Genomic DNA, 23,109 nt, shown 5'->3' with positions numbered 1-23,109 from the left:
TTCTGCACAGAGCAGGGGCCTTGGGGAGATCCAGGCTCAGATGCAAACTGAGGAGGGTGCAGTGGTGGTGAGCTAGGTCCCTGGTTTCATTTCTGCCAGCAGCACACCTGGAGGGTCTGAGGGTTATAAATACCTGTGATGCAGGGTCTCATACAGACAACTCCTCTCCTCAAACTTTCATTTTTCAATATTTGTAGTGATCTTCTAAATTTCCACTACCTTCCTACATTTCTAAACCCATAGTAGATATTGAGAAAGACCCTGATAATTCAAAAAAATGTGGTTATGTGCCCAGTGGAGGAGGACCTGCCAAATGTAGAGTGGATTCCTGAGCTCCATACAGAGCAATGCCAAAGACATTTAAAAATTTGTTTAGATGATAGATCCACTCAGAATTGGACAGTTTAGGTGAGTTCTGCAACAGGGATGGAATGCTGAGGAAAATATATTTGGTGTTAATGTCTTAGAAAAGAAAGGGGGAAGTGTACCTGCTAGAGACAACTTCCAGAAGGGGCTGCCTATTAAACCCATATTGAGAGACACTTTGAGTTGGGGCTGTTAGATTATTCTGGTGCTATAGAGAAGCAAAAAGTACAAAACCAACAGTTTTATTGAATTGAGGACATAGACTGGAGCAACAACCCGTGGCGCTTGGGCTGTCTCCTTTAACCTGATTGGAGGTGGCACAAGGGACCGATATTGGTGACATATAAGGGACTGATTGGAATTCTGTATGCATGCAAACAGGAAGGAGAGTTGCCATTAGGGCTGAAGAAGGAGGAAGTGTTAAGAGCTCTTGCTTTGGCCTTCTGCCATGTTAGAGCACTGCCATAAATTATACAGTAATTTATACCAGGGCAAGAACCTTTCAGGGGCATTTACATGGATATATATGTGTGATACCTGTAAGGGTGGAAAGGAGCCAGGGCATCATCTCAATATTAAGGGGCCTAATTCTTGGCCTAATTGTTACCTTTGTTTAAATACAAAAATGCTGCTTGAGTTAGATTTTCCAAGGAGTGATAGAGTAGGAGAAAAGCCTAAAACAGAAGTTGTGCAGCATATCAATGATTAGGTATAAAGAGGTTTTTTGTTTGTTTATTTAGGGAGGACCAAAGGAGGTAGAAAAGAGGCAGGAGATATCAGTATGCCAATAATAGTATCTATAATATAGAAGGTCTCTGAAACTCAGATTGTTCTTAGGGTAAGCATGAAAGCAGACTTGTGTTTGTATATGTTTCAATTTATTTCATGAATTACTATTGAAGCTGTGTATTTAAGAATATGTTTTGAAAGCTATTTATTTAAGAATATGTTTTGAAATGGACTGTAGTGGTGTACAACTGAAATCTTGACACTTGGAATTCAGATGCAAGAGGATCAGTATGAGCTTGAGGCCATTTTGAGCTATACAGTGAGTTCAGTTCCAACCTGAACTACAGAATTAGAATTAGACTGTTTAAAAAAAGTGGAAAAAAATGCATTTTGTCTCATAGTACCTAAAGCAACTGAGTTCAGTAGTTCAGTGTTAGAGCAAAGCCTCACTGTGACTGAGGTCCAATATTCAATCTGTTCACTGAAGAAAAAAAGAAATTGTAAAGCTGTATCTTCTAACGTTGCTTTATTACAGTCTATATCACATTTATAAGTTGTATTTGACAGAAGAATTTGTATTTTCAGGCAGAGTCTTGATTTTTTGAAAAAATATTTATAACTTGCATCATCAGTCTAAATACATCCATACCTATACTCTGAATATATCAGTTTAATACATCCATACCTGTATTCTGAATATTTCTGAATGCATTAGAATTAACAATTTTTAATTCTACTCTGTTGTACCATAAAATTTTCCACTAAAACCATGACTGAGGGCTAGGGATATAGCTCAGTGTTGCATCATCTGCCTAGTAAGCACAAGGTCATCAATTTGATTCCCAGTACCGCTCTGACCCTAAAACACAGAAATAAATAAAAATGAAAACATGACTGAGTTAAGTCTGTTTTTCACTGAGTAGAGTTATGCTGTTTACTACTTGAATTTTAGGGAAATTTTACAAGATATTTAAGATTCTATGCTAGGTGCTTACAATTACAAATTCCTGCTGAATTTTCCACTGATTATATTGTGATCTCCCCCTCCTTTAGACTCCCAGGAAACTGGATTTGCAAGTGTGTAGCATTGTTTCTATCTTTGCTGTTTGTGTAGAAGAAAATAATGGTAATAGTACAGATTAAAAAATCAAGGGCTGGGGATTTAGCTCAGTGTGTCAAGTGCCTACCTGGTAAGCATGAGGTCATGTGTTTGCTCACTAGCACCAAAAAAAGAAAAAACCTAATTAAATAATAAATTAAAGATCAGACACCCAGGGAGAATACATTTATGAAATTCTCCCAACCAAATGTTTATTTCTTAGAACATTCTCACTATTAGAAGGATTATACACTGATCATGGCTGTGTACACTGATCCAAATGCATGCTGTTCTCTACAGTCAGTGTTAATAAACCTACATATTTGCTAAACTTTGCCTCAAGAACTTAATGTATAGGTCAAGTGTTATGGTCATTAAAATTGAATTGATTAGAAAAAAGTACAGTACATAGGTTTATTAAGTTTCATTTTATTTTTTTTTTCACAATCTATCTTTTCATCACATGTCTTCATTCTGATTTGGGTCTTGGCAGGTACAACACATATGCATCTTGTAAAAGTATTAACTTTATCTCAGTTTATCTTCTTTGCCTTCTTGCATTTCCCATGGCAGCTGCAATATCTGCTGCAGTATGTCCTCATACTGTTGGGGAATCTGCTCACCTGGGTACTTTTCAGAGTGACTGAAGAATACCCACATTATGTATGCTTTTTGTTGTTTTTATTCATCTCCAGAATTGTATGCAGTGTTACCATAATTGTCAACCTACTGTTTGTCACTTCTGTGCCATTCTCATTACCCAGGCTCACCAGATACTCTGCAATTTTTGCTTCATGCAATCCTAGTTCATAGTTACAAGCTGTGCCCACTGTTTGCATATTTCCCTGACACAGTGATACAGTATTCACATGCTCTGTTCATATGCAGCAGATAGTGACAATTCCAGTTTTCTTCATTGCCCTTTGTGAATCCACAGTAAATCCAACATTTTCACTGCTGTGTTTTCCTTTATGAGGGAGTCTGTATACACAAGAAATTTGTGCATCATGTAGGTGATCCTATGATCTGTTTAGCTCTCATTGTCCTCTTCTGTATCTTAATTGTGTCAGACTTTATCCCAATCCTGAAGGACTGCAGCTTTGCCCATGAGTGCAGTCTGCCTCTCTTTGGTTGGCAAGGACTCTGATTCTTCCTCTGTCACTTATTTCTAGCCCAAATTCTGCAGTGTTTCAAAAGGGACTTTAGATTTGGATGCACAAGGTCAAAAATCCTCTAACTGTTATTCTTTGGGTGAGGGATCCAAAGAGCATACCCACAAGGAAGTTAGGAATCACAGTCACCCTCAGAAATTAAGAACAAAATAAAGGAGAAATAAAAAGCAGATGAATAAAACAAGAAAATACCAAACAAAAAAAAAAAAAGAAAAATGAATGAAAAAAATCGTTCTCTTCCAGGATTCTCTCTGGATTCATTATTAGATGGCCTACGGATACAGTGTTCTGAGTCCTGCCACTGTTTCCCTTCAAACCAGGCACTGCCTTATGATGGAGTAGTAGACAGCATTAGCCAGCCTTCCTCAAGATGAGACTCATTGGAATAAGCTCAGTCCAATCAATTTCCATGCCTCTGCACCCAACTAGGATCTTCTAAAGGAAGCCAGCAGCTGTTCTGGTTAAGGTTCATCTGACTTCACTTCAACATGGCTCCCGTCAAACATTCCCTCCCTCTGAATAACAAAATCCTTCTCCATTCTGTGCCAGACAGTAAAGACCTCAATGCCCGCTGCTTAGCTCCACTGCTGAGTCTCTCAACAATGTCCAGTGGGCTCACCAGCTGCCACAGTTACCATGAACAAGAGTCCCCTGGTCCACACATCTCCCCTAACTAGTGTTGATGATTTCCTGATTCTGCAATAACTAGCATAACCGAAATAGGTTCAATGCCCATATCAGTACAATACCCAACAAGCATCATTGCTATGCTCTCTTAGTTAATTTTAGGTCCTGAATTGTATGCAAGATATGTGCACTAGTTGTAATTCTGTTGTGTAGATTTTGATATTTCTACATTAAAAAGATACTTTCTGGAAGAAAATGACAAGAAAAATAGAAATCATATGTAATTTGCAATAAATTTTCTTCTCTACAGCTTCTTTTATAAATATGAGCATAACACTATTAGAGACACACACAGACACACAAACACACACACACACACACACACAAACACACACACACACACAAAGTATATTTAAGCTAATGAAAGGCAAGCTCTTGAAGTCCCTTTTAAATAGGGTAAATTTTTTCCAAAATTAACCCTTCTTAGAATATTGAATAAGTTTCTTCCTTGGATACACTGTGGAATTCCATTTGCATGGAAAATGTCATCAGCCTTGTAGGAACATTTTGTACATTTTTTCACGAATTCTCTTTGTGTAGCAATGCCTTTTAAATCAGGCTGATGAAAGGTGGGAAAATGCTGCTTTTGTTTCTAATCCAGCCCTAGAACTGTGTTAGAACTGAATGAGCAAAAATTTTTCCACATTCTTCTGTACAGATACAAGAGTATTGCCTGGCATATACCTTGTGATACATAGTAAGTTGCTGTTTATTGAGATTACAAGATGACAACATCAAGAGTAGGATGAATTACAAGTGCAAAATGGAAAGTAAAGAGGAACAGAATCTTGAAAGATTCAGGGTTATAGTACCTAAGAATTTAGACCCGGATGTCTTCCACAGAGGTGTGATGAGGCTAATCCATGTGCCTGCGTTCAAGGTCAGATACATTTGGCTCCTATTGCATCCCATTTTGGTTAGAAAACTCTAACACTGTTCCAGGTTTTACTAGGGTTTGTGATTTGCTGACTGAGAGATCACTACATGCTAACTATACACATAAATAATCAGTCATATTGTGATTAGAGTGGAATGAAGGAAAGGAAATGGGTCAAGCAATTTTACTATTTGTCACTAGTCTCCTACCACTTTCATCATCTGGGACTCCTGGATAGATACTTTATTTATTATTGTGTTGTTTGCACATAAGAGTTGGAAGAGTCACAAGATGCCTTCACTAGTAGCTAGAGAATGTGTGACACACAACTTTGGATGATACTGGTAAGTTGGTGCCTCCAGGGACTTTGGCAGGCCTTTCAGTGCTTGCCAAATGCAGTTGGTGAATTCATTGCTTCAGAATGCCTGTAAAGTTATGGCAAATTCTTGTTCATCTTCTGTCATATATTTTTCTTAGAAATAAGCAGTCAAACAAGTGGTGTCTTCCAAAAAATCTTTTGCTAGTAATGTTGGATTAGCATTAACCCCCATAGAATCCCGACATCACAGAGGGATGATTGTTTTCTGGAAACGGGAGCACATCAGCCTTCAAGAGTTCGCAACTGTGACACCAACTGAGGAAATGAACAAGCATTCTCAGTCCTAACTCCTAATGCTTAACAGCTGGCATGTCATTCTCACAAGAGTTTTAATATAGCGCTATGTCTCACTGTTTGCCCTTCAGCCACTTAAGTTGCAAATCTTGCCTGGTTCCTCTCTAGAACTACAAGGAAAACATTCTTAGGGTCAATTTGCACATTCAGTATAACTTCCATCACTATGAAGTGCTTGACAATAAGTCACTGTAACACATATTTGTACACAGAGAAGCTGAGAAGACCTGTGCTTGCCCTGAAAAATCTTCTGCCCTAATCCACTTTGCTCCATTCATTTCACTATGAGGAAATTACACTTTGTAAGTTATTTTCTATGTTTTTTGTTGTTCATTTGAGGCAGTGATAGAAACTCATACTTTTTAATTTCCACATTTCATTTAAAAGATAACAATTATTTACATATTTGGAAAGAAAATATTAACATTTGAATGTTCTCCCTTGTAGAATGAAAAGCAATTCCAAAGCAACTGGGATGGCTCCTACATAATCAGCAAGTCAGGTATGGACAGCTGAGGAATCTGTGTCCTCAAAGTTTTCACACCAAAATTAATAAAAAATTTCCTTGTTTCCTCTTTTAAAGTTTTTCCTGTTTTATTCTCTTTAATGAGGAGGAGAGAATGGAAGTGAAATAAAACTTGAGGGTGATAATACCAAAACACATATTCCCACAACATCTAAGAACCATCGTTCTTTTCGAGAAATATGCACACAGAGTGAATTATTTTGTCTCATTTTCAACCATCTCAGCCTGCTTGAGGGGAAAAAGCGACACTTCTAGGAGTGAGGACACAAGAATAGGACATATGTATGCCAAATATCTGCAAAAGTCAGGCAGTAAACTGAGACAAAGAAGCACTTGCCTAGCAATAACCGGGTTGTGAGTTGTGAGTTCAAGCCATGATAAATACCAAGAAAAATAGAGATAGATAAACAGACAGACAGATAGATACACTTAGAGACAGAGAGAGAGAGAGAGAGAGAGAGAGAGAGACAGAGAGAGAGAGAGAGAGAGAGAGAGAGAGAGAGAGAGAGAGAGAGAGAGAGAGAGAACTCTTAGTGATTTTACTGCATAATTGTTTTACAGGTTGTTATCCAATGTTGATATTCAAGAAGATTTACACAACCAGCATATAAAGGTTTACCAGCTATAAGCCCTCATTAAACAAATGTTTTGAAATCTGTACCTGTTCAAGACAAGGGGATTCATTTCCTTAGATATTTTTAAAAGCTCTGAGCCATTACAGAGTCTAGGTGATTCCAAAATAACACCACAAGCAATTTTTACAAAAGTCCAAAATTTGAGATGAAACCCACTTCGTTCTCACTTTTAATTTTACTTCTATTCTTCATAATACAATAGAAACATGTATTCTATTGTTGCGGATATTAAATGTTCACAGTGAGAAAGTTCTTTATGAGATTTATAATGTTAATTTGCCAACACCCATTTCTCAGTGCAGTTGTAAGTTATAAATTTTGCTTCCTCAAGATGAATTCCTCTGAAATACATAAAACGTTTCTACATTTAATTCCCTTTTTTGCCATTTTCATAAATCTGAGCATTTTCTTCTCTTTTTTCTCCAAGACCATGATTGGACTGCTCGCTCAGAGGCCTAGATTTTGAGGGAATGTGCTGTAGTTCTTGTGCTGCCTGTCTGTGTCACTGGGACAGGACAACATGAGCAAAGATTTGCATCATGTGATTGTCCTTTGGCTTCAGCAGCCTGAGTTCTGGGACATTTATTTCTGCCATCTACTATGTTAATTAGTGACATTGTTCATCCATTGTGTTCATCCTGTGGGTGGGCCTGAAATCATCAGCACACTCTGAAATTTTTCTTAGCTTCTGGATCTAACATACAGAAAAAGGATGAGGAGCCCAACAACTGTATAAAGTAAGATTCAGGTTCATTTATAGAGAAAAGTGTGGGACAGTAAAAAGCCCATGTTACAAGTGGGGTGCCCAGGGATGCATGATGGTGCAGAAAGCCAGGAAAGAGTCTTGCATTTACAGAGTGAAGTTCATGGTCCCTGCCTCTAAGGGTAGCCCCACCCCAGGTTGGTCTGCAACATTGCCAGGAGTTTCGAATTCAGTTTGGCATCAACATTGTAAAAAAACACTTTGCACAATATTATAAAACACAAATTTCAGAATGCATGATACACGGCTTCAAAATTCTCAAGATCCCATTTCCTTTTTCTGACCCTAAGATGGTGGTCCCTTCTCTCCCCTAGCGAGGCACAATTTAATCTTTCCACATAGAAGAGTGAAGTTTCCACAGATTGCCCTAGCATATTATGGTTCAGTGGCAGCAAATGTGGCCACGGTTTTGGGAAGATAAATGGAGATGTGGGATCTTAGGACAGTCTCAGAGGCTTGCATGGGGGTACCATGAATGCACACTGCATGGAAACCAGAGAGTGATAGGCTTCGGCCACCAAGTGAGGGTGTGACAACACCATGGCCTTCCACTCAGAGGTCTCCAGGATGTCAGAAACATAACAATTGATGAAATCCAGTGTCCAGGTTTTCAACTGATGTGCATTGTGGAGGTCAGCCAAGATGAGGATTTCCACGGCATTGTCCACAGAGAGGTTGCTGCAGAGGTGGTTCTCACACATGAGCTTCAGGTGCTCCAGACCAAACCTGGTTGCAGCCTCCAGCAGTTCAGTTGCCATGATCCCTAGATTTGGTGCCTTTCCAGTGTACATAAAGTATATCATTTCCTTAAAAACTTCAGGATCCATGTCACTGATTTCAACAGGATTCTTTTTGCTTCCTTGCTTTTCATGTTCCAACAACGCCATGAAAACTGGAGAGCGAGCTGCTAAGATGGCTTTGTGAGCCTGGAATTCCTGGCCAGCCACACACAAGCAACAGTCTGTGAGCTGGGATCGCTCCCACAGTCCTCCTAGATCCTCTGCCAAGCAGACTTCAGGAACCTTATCCAGCTTCATAATATTCTGGCTGGAATTATTGGTGGGATCTTGTGCTACTTTCACTTCACAGAAGAAGGAAAGCTTGTCATTGGAGAGAAGCCCATTGTTTGGATCCAAAAGAAACTCTCTAAGGATGAAATTTTTGAATCCCCAGCACTTTCTTTGCACAAATGTAAAAGCTTGTTGACTTGAGAGCTCTTTTGTTTTCTCTCCTTTGGCATTCAGAATGGAAAAGGTGAATTTTGCATGAGCTACCCTCCTTGGACAGCAGATCATTCCCAGGTATAGGGACAGATAATCTTGGCTTTCTTCATCAAGCCCATTTGGGTAGACTAGTAAGCGCCATTTCACTTGATCATTTCCTTCAGCTGAAAACATTGAACTTTGAATGCAGTCATCTATTTCCTTTAGGCAAAATCTAATGTTATCAATGGTCCACAAATAGGACACATTCACTACTTTGATATCTGTGGTGTACCTTCTGTCCACTGTTGACTGCTGTGACATTTCTGCTGGGCCTGCGGTACTGGAAACCCTTAACATCAGGAGAGTGAAAGTGCAGCAAGCTTGTCAAGTCACAGGAATCAAATTTCTTCTTCATCAGATGGCACAAATTTCACTGCAGTCAGCAGTTCCAAGACAGGCAGGGCAGTATGGCAATCACAAGTAGAGAGCCTAATGTATAGATTAAAAGAAATAAGTATTTAGAAATAAGCTGACTGAGATTTCCTAGTATATAAGACAATTCTGAAATGTTTCTTGATCACTCAAAGAAATAGCTCACCAAAAAGCACAGATCTGAAAATATGAAGCCTTGTTGAGTCCCTTCTGAGTTGCTTTCAGGAGGCTAATTCATCTGGGCTGGAAGCAAGGATATGTTTTCCAAGTTTCGAGCAGGGAACAGCCTCATCATGGAAACCGAAAGGATTCTTCCTTCTTGGTGTCCCTTTTATAACTCTTAGGATAGGATCCACCCTATGGTAGTTCTTCCCACCCTATTCTAATCCAATTGCCTTAGGTGTGTCTCACTCAAAATGTGAGAGTCAGTCAATTTTCATCCTACCTGTGTTTTCCATATGTGTATGAAAACATTCTGTTTTACTATCCAAGAATTTCTTTTTTCTCATTCATATGGGGGAGTTCTCTGGTCTATCTTCTTCCTCCCATTGACAGAAGATGAGAGGCCGGGGTGCAGGATGTAACTCCAGCATGCCACTGTTCTCAGTAGGCCCTCTGTTTTTATTCCTTTCTGGTGGTAAGGAGCAAAGCAGGACAGAGAGGTCACTAAGGCAACTTTTCCCTTAGGATCACATGTGGGTGAAACCCAGTTGCAGGGAAGTAATGTGAAAGGAGCAGATTCAAGGCTCCATGAGAAATAGGTATACTGGGAGGGAAGAGGTGGTTCTTCTGGGTAATCTGATACAGTGTTGGGAGCAAGGGACATGGATTTGGGACAGGTATAAACAGGGAATATTGGCAGAATGTCTCTAAACCTAAAGTCTAGTGTGGGATAACTGTAAATGCTACTTGCTCAGAGATCTTAGATTTCCTACTAACCCAGTTCACTCCTTGGACCCAATGTTTGGAACTAGTAAAAATACTGAGTTCCACTGGCATTTCCTGGGACATGGGTCATGGTGGGAGTGCCAGGAGTGCAAGCAAACCCTGTTCCCAGCGTGAGCAGTTGTGAGCCTGCCAGTCGGCAGGCTGACAAAGAAACATCACATCTTCTGCCCTTCTCCCATTAGCAAGTGGGAGCCAGTAATCTGGAGATCTATTGAGAGGTTGACCGTAGGCCATGTAGTAAAGAGAAGATTTCCTTCTATCATCTCTTTAAAGCCCCATACTTTTATACATGTTTTGCTTTGTTCTATATTATACGGTCTTTTTTTAAAAGCTGGTTGTGTTTAACTGCGTTTCCACATACATGAAAGTATGCACAGGTATTTTGAAGCAAACCAGAGATTCTAGCACAGCCATAAGTGACTTCCTTATTGTCTGATTTTAAAGACCTAAAACTCCTTTCTCATACTGTTTGGATTAATTTTTATCCTAGGTTGCTCAGTATGAATTCTCTGTATGGCAAGACATGGACAACTATTTGGAAGAAAACAAGAGACAATATGATAGATAGGGAAGATCTCAGATTATCTAGTTTTGAAATTTATATCTTTTACATTGAGTTCTTATGTCCAATTTTGCTCTCTTTCATTGTGTTTAACTTTATCCCCATTGACAAAAAAAAAAAAAACAATGGTGATTTGCAGGGTGTGGGCACACACATCTTTAATCCCAGCACTCACAAAGCTGTGGCAGGAAAATCATTGAAGTTTCAAGGACATGTGGGATTAAGTACCAACCTGAATCAAAAACCAAAGGAATGAAAGGACAGAAGGAATGAGGATGGAATGAAGTAAGGAAGCAAGGAAGGAAGGAAGGAAGGAAGGAAGGAAGAAAGGAAAGAAGGATGGAAGGAAAGAAGGAAAGAAGGAATGTAGGGAGGTACAGAGGAAGAAGGGCTAGCTCTTCAGGGATAGATATCACTGGCTTTCTTCCAAAGCTTCTCTTTTTTCTGTTTTAAATACTCAGATGTGTGCTCCAGTTTTCCACCAGACTCAGAAGTGTTACATACCCTCACGTACTTGGGGACCTTATTGGGAGGAGCACAACAGTCCTAATCCCTAACAGATTTTTTTTGTCTTTTTCATTTTTATTGTACCATGGATAGAACTCAGGATTACTGCTTGCCAGGCAGGTGCTTATCCTGCTGAGATAAACCCCCAGGCCCTCCCTAACAGATTTTAATACTCTATTTTTGTTTGATTGTCTGCAAACTTGTCTATTACACATGGGCAGGTAGAATTCATTTAATCATTGCTAACTGGAGAAATAATTGCCTCAATTATTGGTAGGTTAAATTCCTTTTCTGTACCTGGAAAGCTTTCTGTCATGATGTCCACAAACTGCTTTTAATGTCATTTTTTGTCTCTTCTTGTCACTAAGTGCCAGCCTGTACTCAGTCTCTGAAGTCCTTTCCTCAAACTAGCCTACAGTGTTCTGAATTTTTAAAATGCATTTATGTTTCCTTGGATATCAGCTTGAAGCTATTTAATGGGTTCATTTATTTCTTAGGTGGTGCTTCAATAATTCTTGTAAGCTCGTCTTTTTTTTGTCTGTGTCTGCACTAACATCACTAAGAATGTTGTGTATTTTGGTAATCTCTGTAGTTACTTGTAGTTACTAGAGAAATTACTTCTGATTTAATATTTTCCACAGCCTCATTCAATTGCCTTGTTGCCACATTGAAGTAACCTACTATTGGGTTTTCAAATTTTCCAACCTCATTTCCCCCCAGGTTTGCTTTGTTGGCCAGGGTGCCAGAGGATTTGTCAGATTTGTGTGTTCTCATGTCTTTCCTGTTTCAATTGAATTCCTAGAGTGATACTTGCTAGTTTCCTAACAGTATGAACTGAATATGTGAAGATAAAACAGAATGCAAACAATTATTAACAATGTATGAATTCATGATATGTCCAATCTGGCCTCAAGGGTTAAGATTCCAAATATATTTTGGAGAAAGCAGAGGAACGGCAAAAGGGAAAGAGATTACATTAAAACGGAGATGATACATGGATCCCACCTACTGGGGGAAAATAATGTAGAAGACTAAAAGAGATTTGAAAGAGAAAAATTTAAATCCAAACAAAAGCATACCCACAGTGAAGTTAGGAATCACAGTCACCCTCAGAAATTAAGAACAAAATAAATAAATAAAGAAATAAAAAGCATATGAATAAAACAAGAAAATACCAAACAAAAAGAAAAATGAATGAAAAAAAATCGTTCTGTTCCAGGATTCTCTCTGGATTCATTATTAGATACCCTATGGATACAGTGTTCTGATTCCTGCCACTCTTTCCCTTCAAATCAGGCCCTGCCTTATGTTGGAGTAGTAGACAGTGTTAGCCAGCCTGCCTCAAGCTGAGACTCATTGGAATAAGCTCAGTCCAATCAATTTGCATGTGTCTGTACCCGACTAGGCTCTTTGAAAGGAAGCCAGCAGCTGTTCTGGTTAAGGTTCATCTGACTTCACTTCAACATGGCTCCCGCCAAACATTCCCTCCCGCTGAATGACAAAATCCTTCTCCATTCTGTGCCAGACAGTAAAGACCTCGATGCCTGCTGTTAGCTCCACTGCTGAGTCTCTCAGCAATGTCCAGTGGGCTCACCAGCTGCCACTGTTACCATGAACAAGAGTCCCCAGGTCCACACATCTCCCCTAACTAGTTTTGATGATTTCCTGATTCTGCAATAACTAACATAACCGAAATAGGTTCAATGCCCATATCAGTACAATACCTAACCATCATCATTGCTTCGCTCTCTTAGTTAATTTTAGGTTTTGAATTGTATGCAAGATATGTGCACTAGTTGTAATTCTGTTGTGTAGATTTTGATATTTCTACTTTAAATGATACTTTCTGGTACAAATTGACAAGAAAAATAAAAATCATGGGTAATTTGCAATAAATTTTCTTCTCTAGAGCTTCTTTTATAAATATGAGCATCATCTAATCAGTCAAAACAAGATCGTGGGAGTACTACAGGACTTCAAAACAAGTTAATAGGAAATCAAAAAGAGTTACTATTTATATATCCTAATTTTTTGAATTTTTTCTTTAATTAAGACAAACAGAAGAAATGACTAATTTTTTTAAAACAATAAGGGGGAGATTGAGATAAAGCAGGACATAACAATAAAACAATAGAGGTCACAGCATGACTGTTTCAAAAACCTAGTACTTCACCACCATATAACCTGACTTAATAGTAGGTACCATAGTTTTTTGGATCATTGAACACAGCTGTTTGCAGTCTACCTGTTTGAATATCCACCTTGTATTCTTTGATACTGTGATTTGAGGAACTATTTTCAAGATGATAATATGTAATATACTAACAGGTGATTTCTTAATGTTATGTTTTTTTTGTTTGTTTGTTTGTTTGTTTTTTTTGGTTTTGTTTTGTTTTTTTTGCAGTTCTGTATTATGTGTACCCTTACACCGCTTTGGTTTGTTTTGTGTTTTTCTCTTTTTCCTCTTAAATAAAAAAAAATATGAGCATAAAACTATTAGAGATAAACACACACAAACAGACACACATACACACACACACACACACACACACAAAGCGTATTAAAGCTAATTAAATGCAAGCTCTCGAAGTCCCTTTTAAATATGGTAAAATTTTTCCAAAATTAACCCTTCTTAGAATATTGAATAAGTTTCTTCCTTGGATACACTGTGGAATTCCATTTGCATGGAAAATGTCATCAGCCTTGTAGAAACATTTTGTACATTTTTTCACGAATTCTCTTTGTGTAGCAATGCCTTTTAAATCAGGCTGATGAAAGGTGGGAAAATGCTGCTTTTGTTTCTAATCCAGCCCTAGAGCTGTGTTAGAACTAAATGGGCCAAAATTTTTCCACATTCTTGTGTACAGATACAAGAGTATTGCCTGGCATATACCTTGTGAGACGTAGTAACTTGCTGTTTATTGAGATTACAAGATGACAGTAGGATGAATAACAAGTGCAAAATGGAAAGTAAAGAGGAATAGAATCTTTAAAGATTCAGGGTTACAGTACGTAAGAATTTAGACCAAGATGTCTTCCACAGAGGTGTGATGAGGCTCATACATGTGCCTGCTGTTAAGGTCAGATATATTTGGCTCCTATTGCATCCCATTTTGGTAAGAAACCTCTAACACTGTTCCACGTTTTACTAGGGTTTGTGATTTGCTGACTGAGAGATCACTGCATCCTAACTATACACATAAATAATCAGTCATATTGTGATTAGAGTTGAATGAAGGAAACGAAATGGGTCATACAATTTTACGATTTATCACTAGTCTCCTACCACTTTCATCATCCGGGATTCCTGGATAGATACTTTATTTATTAGTGTGTTGTTTGCACATAAGTGTTGGAAGTGTCACAAGATGCCTTCACTAGTAGCTCGAGAATGTGTGACACACAAGTTTGGATGATACAGGGAAATTGGTGCCTCCGGGGACTTTGGCAGGCCTTTCAGTGCTTGCCAAATGCAGTTGGTGATTTCCTTGCTTCAGAATGCCTGTACAGTTATGGCAAATCTTGTTCATCTTCTGTCATATATTTTTCTTAGAAATAAGCAGTCAAACAAGTGGTGTCTTCCAAAAAATCTTCTGCTAGTAATGTTGGATTGGCAATAACCCCCATAGAATCCCGACATCACAGAGGGATGATTGTTTTCTGGAAACGGGAGCACATCAGCCTTCAAGAGTTCACAACTGTGACACCAACTGAGGAAATGAACAAGCATTCTCAGTCCTAACTGCTAATGCTTAACAGCTGGCATGTCATTCTCACAAGAGTGTTAATATAGCGCCATATCTCACTGTTTGTCCTTCAGCCACTTAAGTTGCAAATCTTCCTTGGTTCCTCTCTAGAATTACAAGGAAAACATTCTTTGGGTCAATTTGCACACTCAGTATAACTTCCATCACTATGAAGTACTTCAAATAAGTCACTGTAACACATATTTGTACTCAGAGAAGCTGAGAAGACCTGTGCTTGCCCTATAAAATCTTCTGCCCTAATCCACTTTGCTCCATTCATTTCACTATGAGGAAATTAGACTTTGTAAGTTATTTTCTATGTTTTTTGTTGTTCATTTGAGGCAGTGATAGAAACTCATACTTTTTAATTTCCACATTTCATTTAAAAGATAATAATTATTTACATATTTGGAAAAAAATTAACATTTGAATGTTCTCCCATGTAGAATGAAAAGCAATTCCCAAGCAACTGGGATGACTCCTACATAATCACCAAGTCAGGTATGGACAGCTGAGGAATCTGTGTCCTCAAAGTTTTCAGACCAAAATTAATTTAAAAATTCCTTGTTTCCTCTTTTAAAGATTGTCCTGTTTTATTCTCTTTAATGAGGAGGAGAGAATGGAAGTGAAATAAAACTTGAGGGTGATAATACCAAAACACATATTCCCACAACATCTAAGAACCATAGTTCTTTTCGAGGAATATGCACACAGAGTGAATTATTTTGTCTCATTTTCAACCATCTCAGCCTGCTTGAGGGGAAAAAGCGACACTTCTAGGAGTGAGGACACAAGAATAGGACATATGTATGCCAAATATCTGCAAAAGTCAGGCAATCAACTGAGACAAAGAAGCCCTTGAGTAGCAATAACCAGGTTGTGAGTTGTGAGTTCAAGCCATGATAAATACCAAGAAAAATAGAGATAGATAAACAGACAGACAGATAGATACACTTAGAGACAGAGAGAGAGAGAGAGAGAGAGAGAGAGAGAGAGAGAGAGAGAGAGAGAGAGAGAGAGAGCTCTTAGTGATTTTACTGCATAATTGTTTTACAGGTTGTTATCCAATATTGACATTCAAGAAGATTTACACAACCAGCATATAAAGGTTTACCAGCTATAATCCCTCATTAAACAAATGTTTTGAAATCTGTACTTGTTCAAGACAAGGGGATTCATTTCCTTAGATATTTTTAAAAGCTCTGAGCCATTACAGAGACTAGGTGATTCCAAAATAACACCACCAGCGATCTTTACTAAAGCCCAAACTTTGAGATGAAACCCACTTACTTCTCACATTTAATTTTACTTCTATTCTTCATAATACCATAGAAACATGTATTCTATTCTTAGGGATATTAAATGTTCACAGTGAGAAAGTTCTTTTTGAGATTTATAGTGTGAATTTTCAAAGAGCCACTTCTCAGTTCAGTTGTAAGTAATAAATTTTCTTCCTCAACATGAATTCCTCTGAAATACATAAAACACTTCTACTTTTAATTCTCTTTTATGCCATTTTCATAAATCTGAGCATTTTCCTCTCTTTTTTCTCCAGGACCGTGATTGGACTGCTCGCTCAGAGGCCTAGATTTTGCGGGAATGTGCTGTAGTGCTTGTGCTGCCTGTCTGTGTCACTGGGACAGGACAACATGAGCAAAGACTTGCATTGTGTGATTGTCCTTGGCTTCAGCAGCCTGAGTTCTGGGTCATTTATTTCTCCCATCTACTATGTTAATTAGTGACACTTTACATCCACTGTGTTCATCCTGTGGATGGGCCTGAAATCATCAGCACACTCTGAAAATTTTTCTTAGCTTTTGAATCTAACATACAGAAAAAGGATGAGGAGCCAAACAACCGTATAATATAAGATACAGGTTTATTTACAGAGAAAAGTGAGGGACAGTAAAAAACCCTTGTTTCAAGTGGGGTGCCCAGGGTTGCATGATGGTGCAGAAAGGCAGGAAGGAATCTTGCATTTACAGAGTGAAGATCATGATCCCTGCCTCTAAGGGTAGCCCCACCCCAGGTCTGTCTCCAACATTGACAGGATTTTTGGTTTCAGTTTGGCATCGACATTGTAAAAACCCACTTTTCACAATATTATAAAACACAGATTTGAAAATGCATGATACACGACTTCTAAATTCTCAAGATCCCATTTCCTTTTTCTGACCTTAAGACGGTGGTCCCTTCTCTCCCCTAGAGAGGCACAATTTAATATTTCCACATAGAAGAGTGAAGTTTCCACGGATTGCCCTAGCATATTATGGCTCAGGGGCAGCAAATGTGGCCAGGGATTTGGGAAGATAAATGGAGATGTGGGATCTGAGGACATTCTCAGATGATTGCATGGGGGTACTATGAATGCACACTACATGGAAACCAGAGAGTGATAGGCTTCGGCCACCAAGTGAGTGTGGGACACCACCATGGCCTTCCACTCAGAGGTCTCCAGGATGTCAGAAACATGAAAATTGATGAATTCCAGTGTATGGGTTTTAAACTGATGTGCACTGTGGAGGTCAGCCAAGATGAGGTTTTCCACGGCATTCTCCACAGAGAGGTTGCTGCAGAGGTGGTTCTCACACATGAGCTTCAGGCGCTCCAGACCAAACCTGGTTGCAGCCTCCAGCAGTTCAGTTGCCATTATCCCTAGGTTTGGTGCCTTTCCAGTGTAATAAAGTATATCATTTCCTTAAAAACTTCAGGATCCATGTCACTGATTTCAACAGGATTCTTTTTGCTTCCTTGCTTTTCATGTTCCAACAACGCCATGAAAACTGGAGAGCGAGCTGCTAAGATGGCTTTGTGAGCCTGGAATTCCTGGCCAGCCACACACAAGCAACAGTCTGAGAGCTGGTATTGCTCCCACAGTCCTCCTAGATCCTCTGCCAAGCAGCCCTCAGGAACCTTAACCAGCTTCCTAATATTCTGGCTGGAATGATTGGTGGGATCTTGTGCTACTTTCACTTCACAGAAGAAGGAAAGCTTGTCATTGGAGAGAAGCCCATTGTTTGGATCCAAAAGAAACTCTCTAAGGATGAAATGTTTGAATCCCCAGTCCTTTCCTCGCACAAATGTATAAGCTTGTGGACTTGAGAGCACCTTGGTTTTCTCTCCTTTGGCATTCAGAATGGAAAAGGTGAATTTTGCATGAGCTACCCTCCTTGGACAGCAGATCATTCCCAGGTATAAGCACACATAATCTTTGCTTTGTTCATCAAGACCATTTGGGTAGAGTCGTAAGCACCATTTCACTTGATCATTTCCTTCAGGTGAAAAGATTGAACTTTGAATACAGTCATCTATTTCCTTAAGGCAAAATCTAATGTTATCAATGGTCCACAAAAAGGACACGTTCACTACTTTGATGTCTGTGGTGTACCTGCTGTCCACTGTTGGCCCCTGTGACATTTCTGCTGGGCCTGCGGTACTGGAAACCCTTAACATCAGCAGAGTGAAAGTGCAGCAAGCTTGTCAAGTCACAGGAATCCAATTTCTTCTTCACCAGATGGCACAAATTTCACTGCAGTCAGCACTTCCAAGACAGGCAGGGCAGTATGGCAATCACAAGTAGAGAGCCTAATGTATAGATTAAAAGAAATACGTATTTAGAAATAAGCTGACTGAGATTTCCTAGTATATAAGTCAACTCTGCAATGTTTGTTGATCACTCAAAGAAATAGCTCACCAAAATGCACAGACCTGAAAATAGGAAGCCTTGTTGAGTCCAGTCTGAGTTCCTTTGAGGAGGCTAATTCATCTGGGCTGCAAGCAAGGATATGAATTCCAAGTTTCAAGCAGGGAACCACCTCATCATGGAAACAGAAAGGATTCTTCCTGTTTGGTGTCCCTTTTATAACTCTTAGGACATTATCCACCCTATGGTGGTTCTTCCCACCCTATTCTAATCCAATTGACCTAGGTTTGTCTCACTCAAAATGTGAGAGTCAGTCAATTTTCATCCTACCTGTCTTTTCTATACGTTTATGAAAACAGTCTGTTTTACTAGCCCAGAATTTCTTTTGTCTCATTCATATGGGGGAGTTCTCTGGTCTATAGTCTTCCTGCCATCTTCTTGCCATTTCCAGAAGATGAGAGGCTAGGGTGGAGGATAGTAACTCCAGCATGCCACTGTTTTCAGTAGGCCCTCTGTGTTTATTCCTTTCTGGTGGTAAGGAGCAAAGCAGGACAGAGAGGTCACTAAGGCAACTTTTCCCTTGGGATCACATGTGGGTCAAAGCCAGTTGCAGGGAAGTAATGTGAAGGGAGCAGTTTCAAGGCTCCATGAGAAATAGGTGTGCTGGGAGTGAAGAGGTGGTTCTTCTGGGTAATCTGATACAGTGTCGGGAGCAAGGAACATGGATTTGGGACAGGTACAAACAGTGAAGATTGGCAGAATGTCTCTAAACCTAAAGTCGAGTGTGGGACAACTGTAAATGCTACTTGCTCAGAGCTCTTAGATCTCCTACAAACCCAGTTCACTCCTTGGACACAATGTTTGGAAATAGTAACAACACTGAGTTCCACTGGCATTTCCTGGGACATGGGTCATGCTGGGAGTGCCAGAAGTCCAAGCAAAGCCTCTCCCCACCATGAGCAGCTGTGAGTCTGCCAGCCTGCAGGCTGAGAAACAAACATCACATCTTCTCCCCCTCTCCCATTAGCAAGTCAGAGGAAGTAATGTGGACGTCCCTTGAGAGGTTGACCCTAGGCAATGTAGTAAGGAGGGGATTTCCTTCTATCATCTCTTTGAAGCCCAATAATTTTATCCATGTTTTGGTTTGTTCTATATAATATTTTTTTTAAAAGCTGGTTGTGTTTAACTGAGTTTCCACATACATGAAAGTATGCTCAGGCATTTTGAAGCAAACAAGAGATTCTAGCACAGCCATTAGTGACTTCCTTTTTGTCTGATTTTAAAGACCTAAAACTCTTTCTCCGACTGTTTGGATTAATATTATACTAGGTTGCTCAGTATGAATTCTCTGTATGCCAAGACATGGACAAGTATTTGGAAGAAAACTAGAGACAACATGATAGATAGGGAAGAACTCAGATTATCTAGTTTTGAAATTTATATCTCTTGCATTGAGTTCTTATGTCAATTTTGCTCTGTTTTGTTGTGTTTAATTTTATCTCCTTTGACACAGTATAACAATGCTGATTTGCAGGGTGTGGGTGAATACATCATTAAACCCAGCACTCACAAAGCTGAGGCAGGAGTATCATTGCAGTTTCAAGGACATGTGGCATTACATACTAACTTGAATTAAAAACCAAAAGAATGAAAGGACAGAGGGAATGAGGGATGGAAGGAAGCAAGGAAAGAAAGAAGGAAGCAAGGAAGGAAGGAAGGAAGGAAGACAGGAAGAATGGCTACCACTTCAAGGATAGATATCACTGGCTCTCTTCCAAAGCTTCTCTTTTTTCTGTTTTACATACTCAGATGTGTGCTCCTGTTTTCCACCAGACTCAGAAGTGTTACATACCCTCACAAACTTGGGGACCTTATTGGGAAGATCACAACAGTACTAATCCCTAACAGATATTTTTTTTGTCTTTTTCATTTTTATTGTTACCAGGGATAGAACTCAGGACTACTGCTTGCCAGGAAATTGCTTATGCTACTGAGAGAAACCCCCAGCCCATCCCTAACAGATTTTAATACTCTATTTTTATTTGATTGTCTGCAAACTTGTCTATTACCCATGGGCAGGTAGAATTCTTTTAATCACTGCTAACTGGAGAAATAATTGCCTCAATGATTGGTAGATTAAATTCCTCTTCTGTACCAGGAAAGCTTTCTGCCATGATGTCTACAAAGTGCTTTTAATGTCATTTGTTGCCTCTCCTTGTCTCTAAGTGCCAGCCTGTACTCAGTATCTGAAGTCCTTTCCTCAAACTGGCCTAAAGTGCTCTGAAGTTTTAAAATGGATTTTTTTTCTCTTGCATATCTGCTTGAATCTATTTAATGGGTTCATTTATTTCTTAGGTTGTACTTCAACAGTTCTTGTAAGCTCGCCTGTCTTTTGGCTGTGTCTGAACTAACATCACTAACAATGTTGTGTACTTTGGTAATCTCTGTAGTTAGTTGTGGTTACTTGAGAGATTACTTCTGATTTAATATATTCCACAGCCTCATTCAATTGCCTTGTTGCCACATTGAAGTAACCTAGAATTGGGTTTTCAAATTTTCCAACCTCATTTCCCCCCAGGTTTGCTTTGGTGGCCTGGGTGCCAGAGGATTAGTCAGATTTGTGTGTTCTCATGTCTTTTCTGTTTCAATTGAATTCATGGAGTGATACTTGCTAGTTTCCTAACAGTATGAACTGAATTCGTGAACATAAAACAGAATGCAAACAATCATAAACAATATATGAATTCATGATATGTCCAATCTGTCCTCAAGGGTTAAGATTCAAAATATGTTTTGGAGCAAGAAGAGTACCATGAACAATGGCAAAAGGGAAAGAGATTACAATAAAATGGAGATGGTAGATGGATCCCATCTACTGGGGGAAACTAATGCAGAAGACTAAATGAGATTGTAAAGAGAAAAATTGAAATCCAAACAAAAGCATACCCACAGGGAAGTTAGGAATCACAGTCACCCTCAGAAATTAAGAACAAAATAAAGGAGAAATAAAAAGCATATAAATAAAATAAGAAAATACCAAACCAAAACGAAAAATTTTAAAAAAAATCGTTCTCTTCCAGGATTCTCTCTGGATTCATTATTAGATGCCATATGGATACAGTGTTCTGAGTTCTGCCATTCTTTCCCTTCAAACCAGGCACCGCCTTTAGTTGGAGTAGTAGACAGCATTAGCCAGCCTGCCACAAGATGAGACTCATTGGAATAAACTCATTCCAATCAATTTCCATGTGTCTGCACCCAACTAGGGTCTTCTAAAGGAAGCCAGCAGCTGTTCTGGTTAAGGTTCATCTGACTTCACTTCAACATGGCTCCCGCCAAACATTCCCTCCCGCTGAATGACAAATTCCTTCTCCATTCTGTGCCAGACAGTAAAGACCTCGTTGTCTGCTGCTTACCTACATTGCTGAGTCTCTCAGCATTGTCCACTGGCCTCACTAGCTGCCACTGTTACCAGGAACAAGAGTCCCCAGGTCCAAACATCTCCCCTCACTAGTTTTGATGATTTCCTGAGTCTGCAATAACTAGCATAAACAAAATAGTTTCAATGCCCATACCAGTACAATACCCAACAAGCATCATTGCTGTGTTCTCTTAGTTAATTTTAGGTTCTGAATTTTATACAAGATATATGCAATAGTTGTAATTCAGTTGTGTACATTTTGATATTTCTACATTAAGAAGATACTTTCTTGTACAAAATGACATGAAAAATAGAAATCATCGGTAATTTGCAATAAATTTTCTTCTCAATACTTTCTTTTATAAATATGAGCATAAGACACACTATTAGAGATAAACACACACACACACACACACACACACACACACACACAAAACGTGTATTAAAGCTAATGAAATGCAAGCTCTTGAAGTGCCTTTTAAATAGGGTAAAATTTTTCCAAAATCAACCCTTCTTAGAATATTGTATAAGTTTCTTCCTTGGATACACTGTGGAATTCCATTTGCATGGAAAATGTCATCAGCCTTGTAGGAACATTTTGTACATTTTTTCATGAATGCTCTTTGTGTAGCAATGCCTTTTAAACCAGGCTGATGAAAGGTGGGAAAATGCTGCTTTTGTTTCTAATCCAGTCCTAGAGCTGTGTTAGAAATGAATGAGCAAAAATTTTTCCACATTCTTGTGTACACATACAAGAGTATTGCCTGGCATATACCTTGTGATACGTAGTAAGTTGCTGTTTATTGAGATTGCAAGATGACAGCATCAAGAGTAGGATGAATTACAAGTGCAAAATGGAAAGTAAAGAGGAATAGAATCTTTAAAGATTCAGGGTTACAGTACCTAAGAATTTAGACCCAGATGTCTTCCACAGAGGTGTTATAAGGCTAATCCATGGGCCTGCTTTCAAGGTCAGGTACATTTGGCTCCTGTTGCTTTCCATTTTGGTTAGAAAACTATAATACTGTTCCAGGTTTTCCTAGGGTTGTTGATTTGCTGACTGAGAGATCACTACATGCTAACTATACACATAAATAATCAGTCATATTGTGATTAGA

General features: G+C 39.0%; 1 protein-coding gene and 1 long non-coding RNA gene across 2 annotated transcripts in view; one reads left to right on the top strand and one right to left on the bottom strand.

Moving 5' to 3' along the window:
• The window catches only part of LOC134472448 (uncharacterized), a 39,082-nt gene extending 23,184 nt beyond the window's left edge, over window positions 1-15,898 (top strand). Inside the window, exons 2-3 of the long non-coding RNA XR_010042268.1 lie at window positions 6,051-6,105; window positions 15,374-15,898. This is a non-coding gene — a long non-coding RNA (uncharacterized LOC134472448). The remainder of the gene's footprint in view (window positions 1-6,050; window positions 6,106-15,373) is intronic.
• On the bottom strand, window positions 7,965-18,380 carry LOC111756920 (speckle-type POZ protein-like). The gene is made up of 2 exons (XM_063233846.1): window positions 17,841-18,380; window positions 7,965-8,549 (listed from the first exon to the last, which is right to left on the bottom strand). Exons 1-2 carry the CDS (start codon window positions 18,378-18,380, stop codon window positions 7,965-7,967), a joined length of 1,125 nt encoding a protein of 374 aa, XP_063089916.1.
• Window positions 18,381-23,109: the final 4,729 nt, after the last annotated feature.

The sequence above is a fragment of the Cavia porcellus genome, unplaced genomic scaffold, assembly GCF_034190915.1.
Source record: "Cavia porcellus strain 051 isolate PalLab524CR breed Dunkin Hartley unplaced genomic scaffold, mCavPor4.1 scaffold_23, whole genome shotgun sequence".
NCBI classification, from domain to species: Eukaryota; Metazoa; Chordata; class Mammalia; order Rodentia; family Caviidae; genus Cavia; species Cavia porcellus.
The sequence above is the reverse complement of the archived record's forward strand: the minus strand, read 5'-3'. Positions and strand labels throughout refer to the sequence as shown.

Coding starts and splice junctions, on each gene's coding strand:
- LOC111756920 (XM_063233846.1), bottom strand. CDS start 18,380: ATGTTAAGGGTTTCCAGTACCGCAGGCCCAGCAGAAATGTCACAGGGG. Junction 8,550..17,840: donor ATATTAGGAAGCTGGTTAAG/GTTCCTGAGGGC, acceptor AAGCTGGATAAG/GTTCCTGAAGTCTGCTTGGC.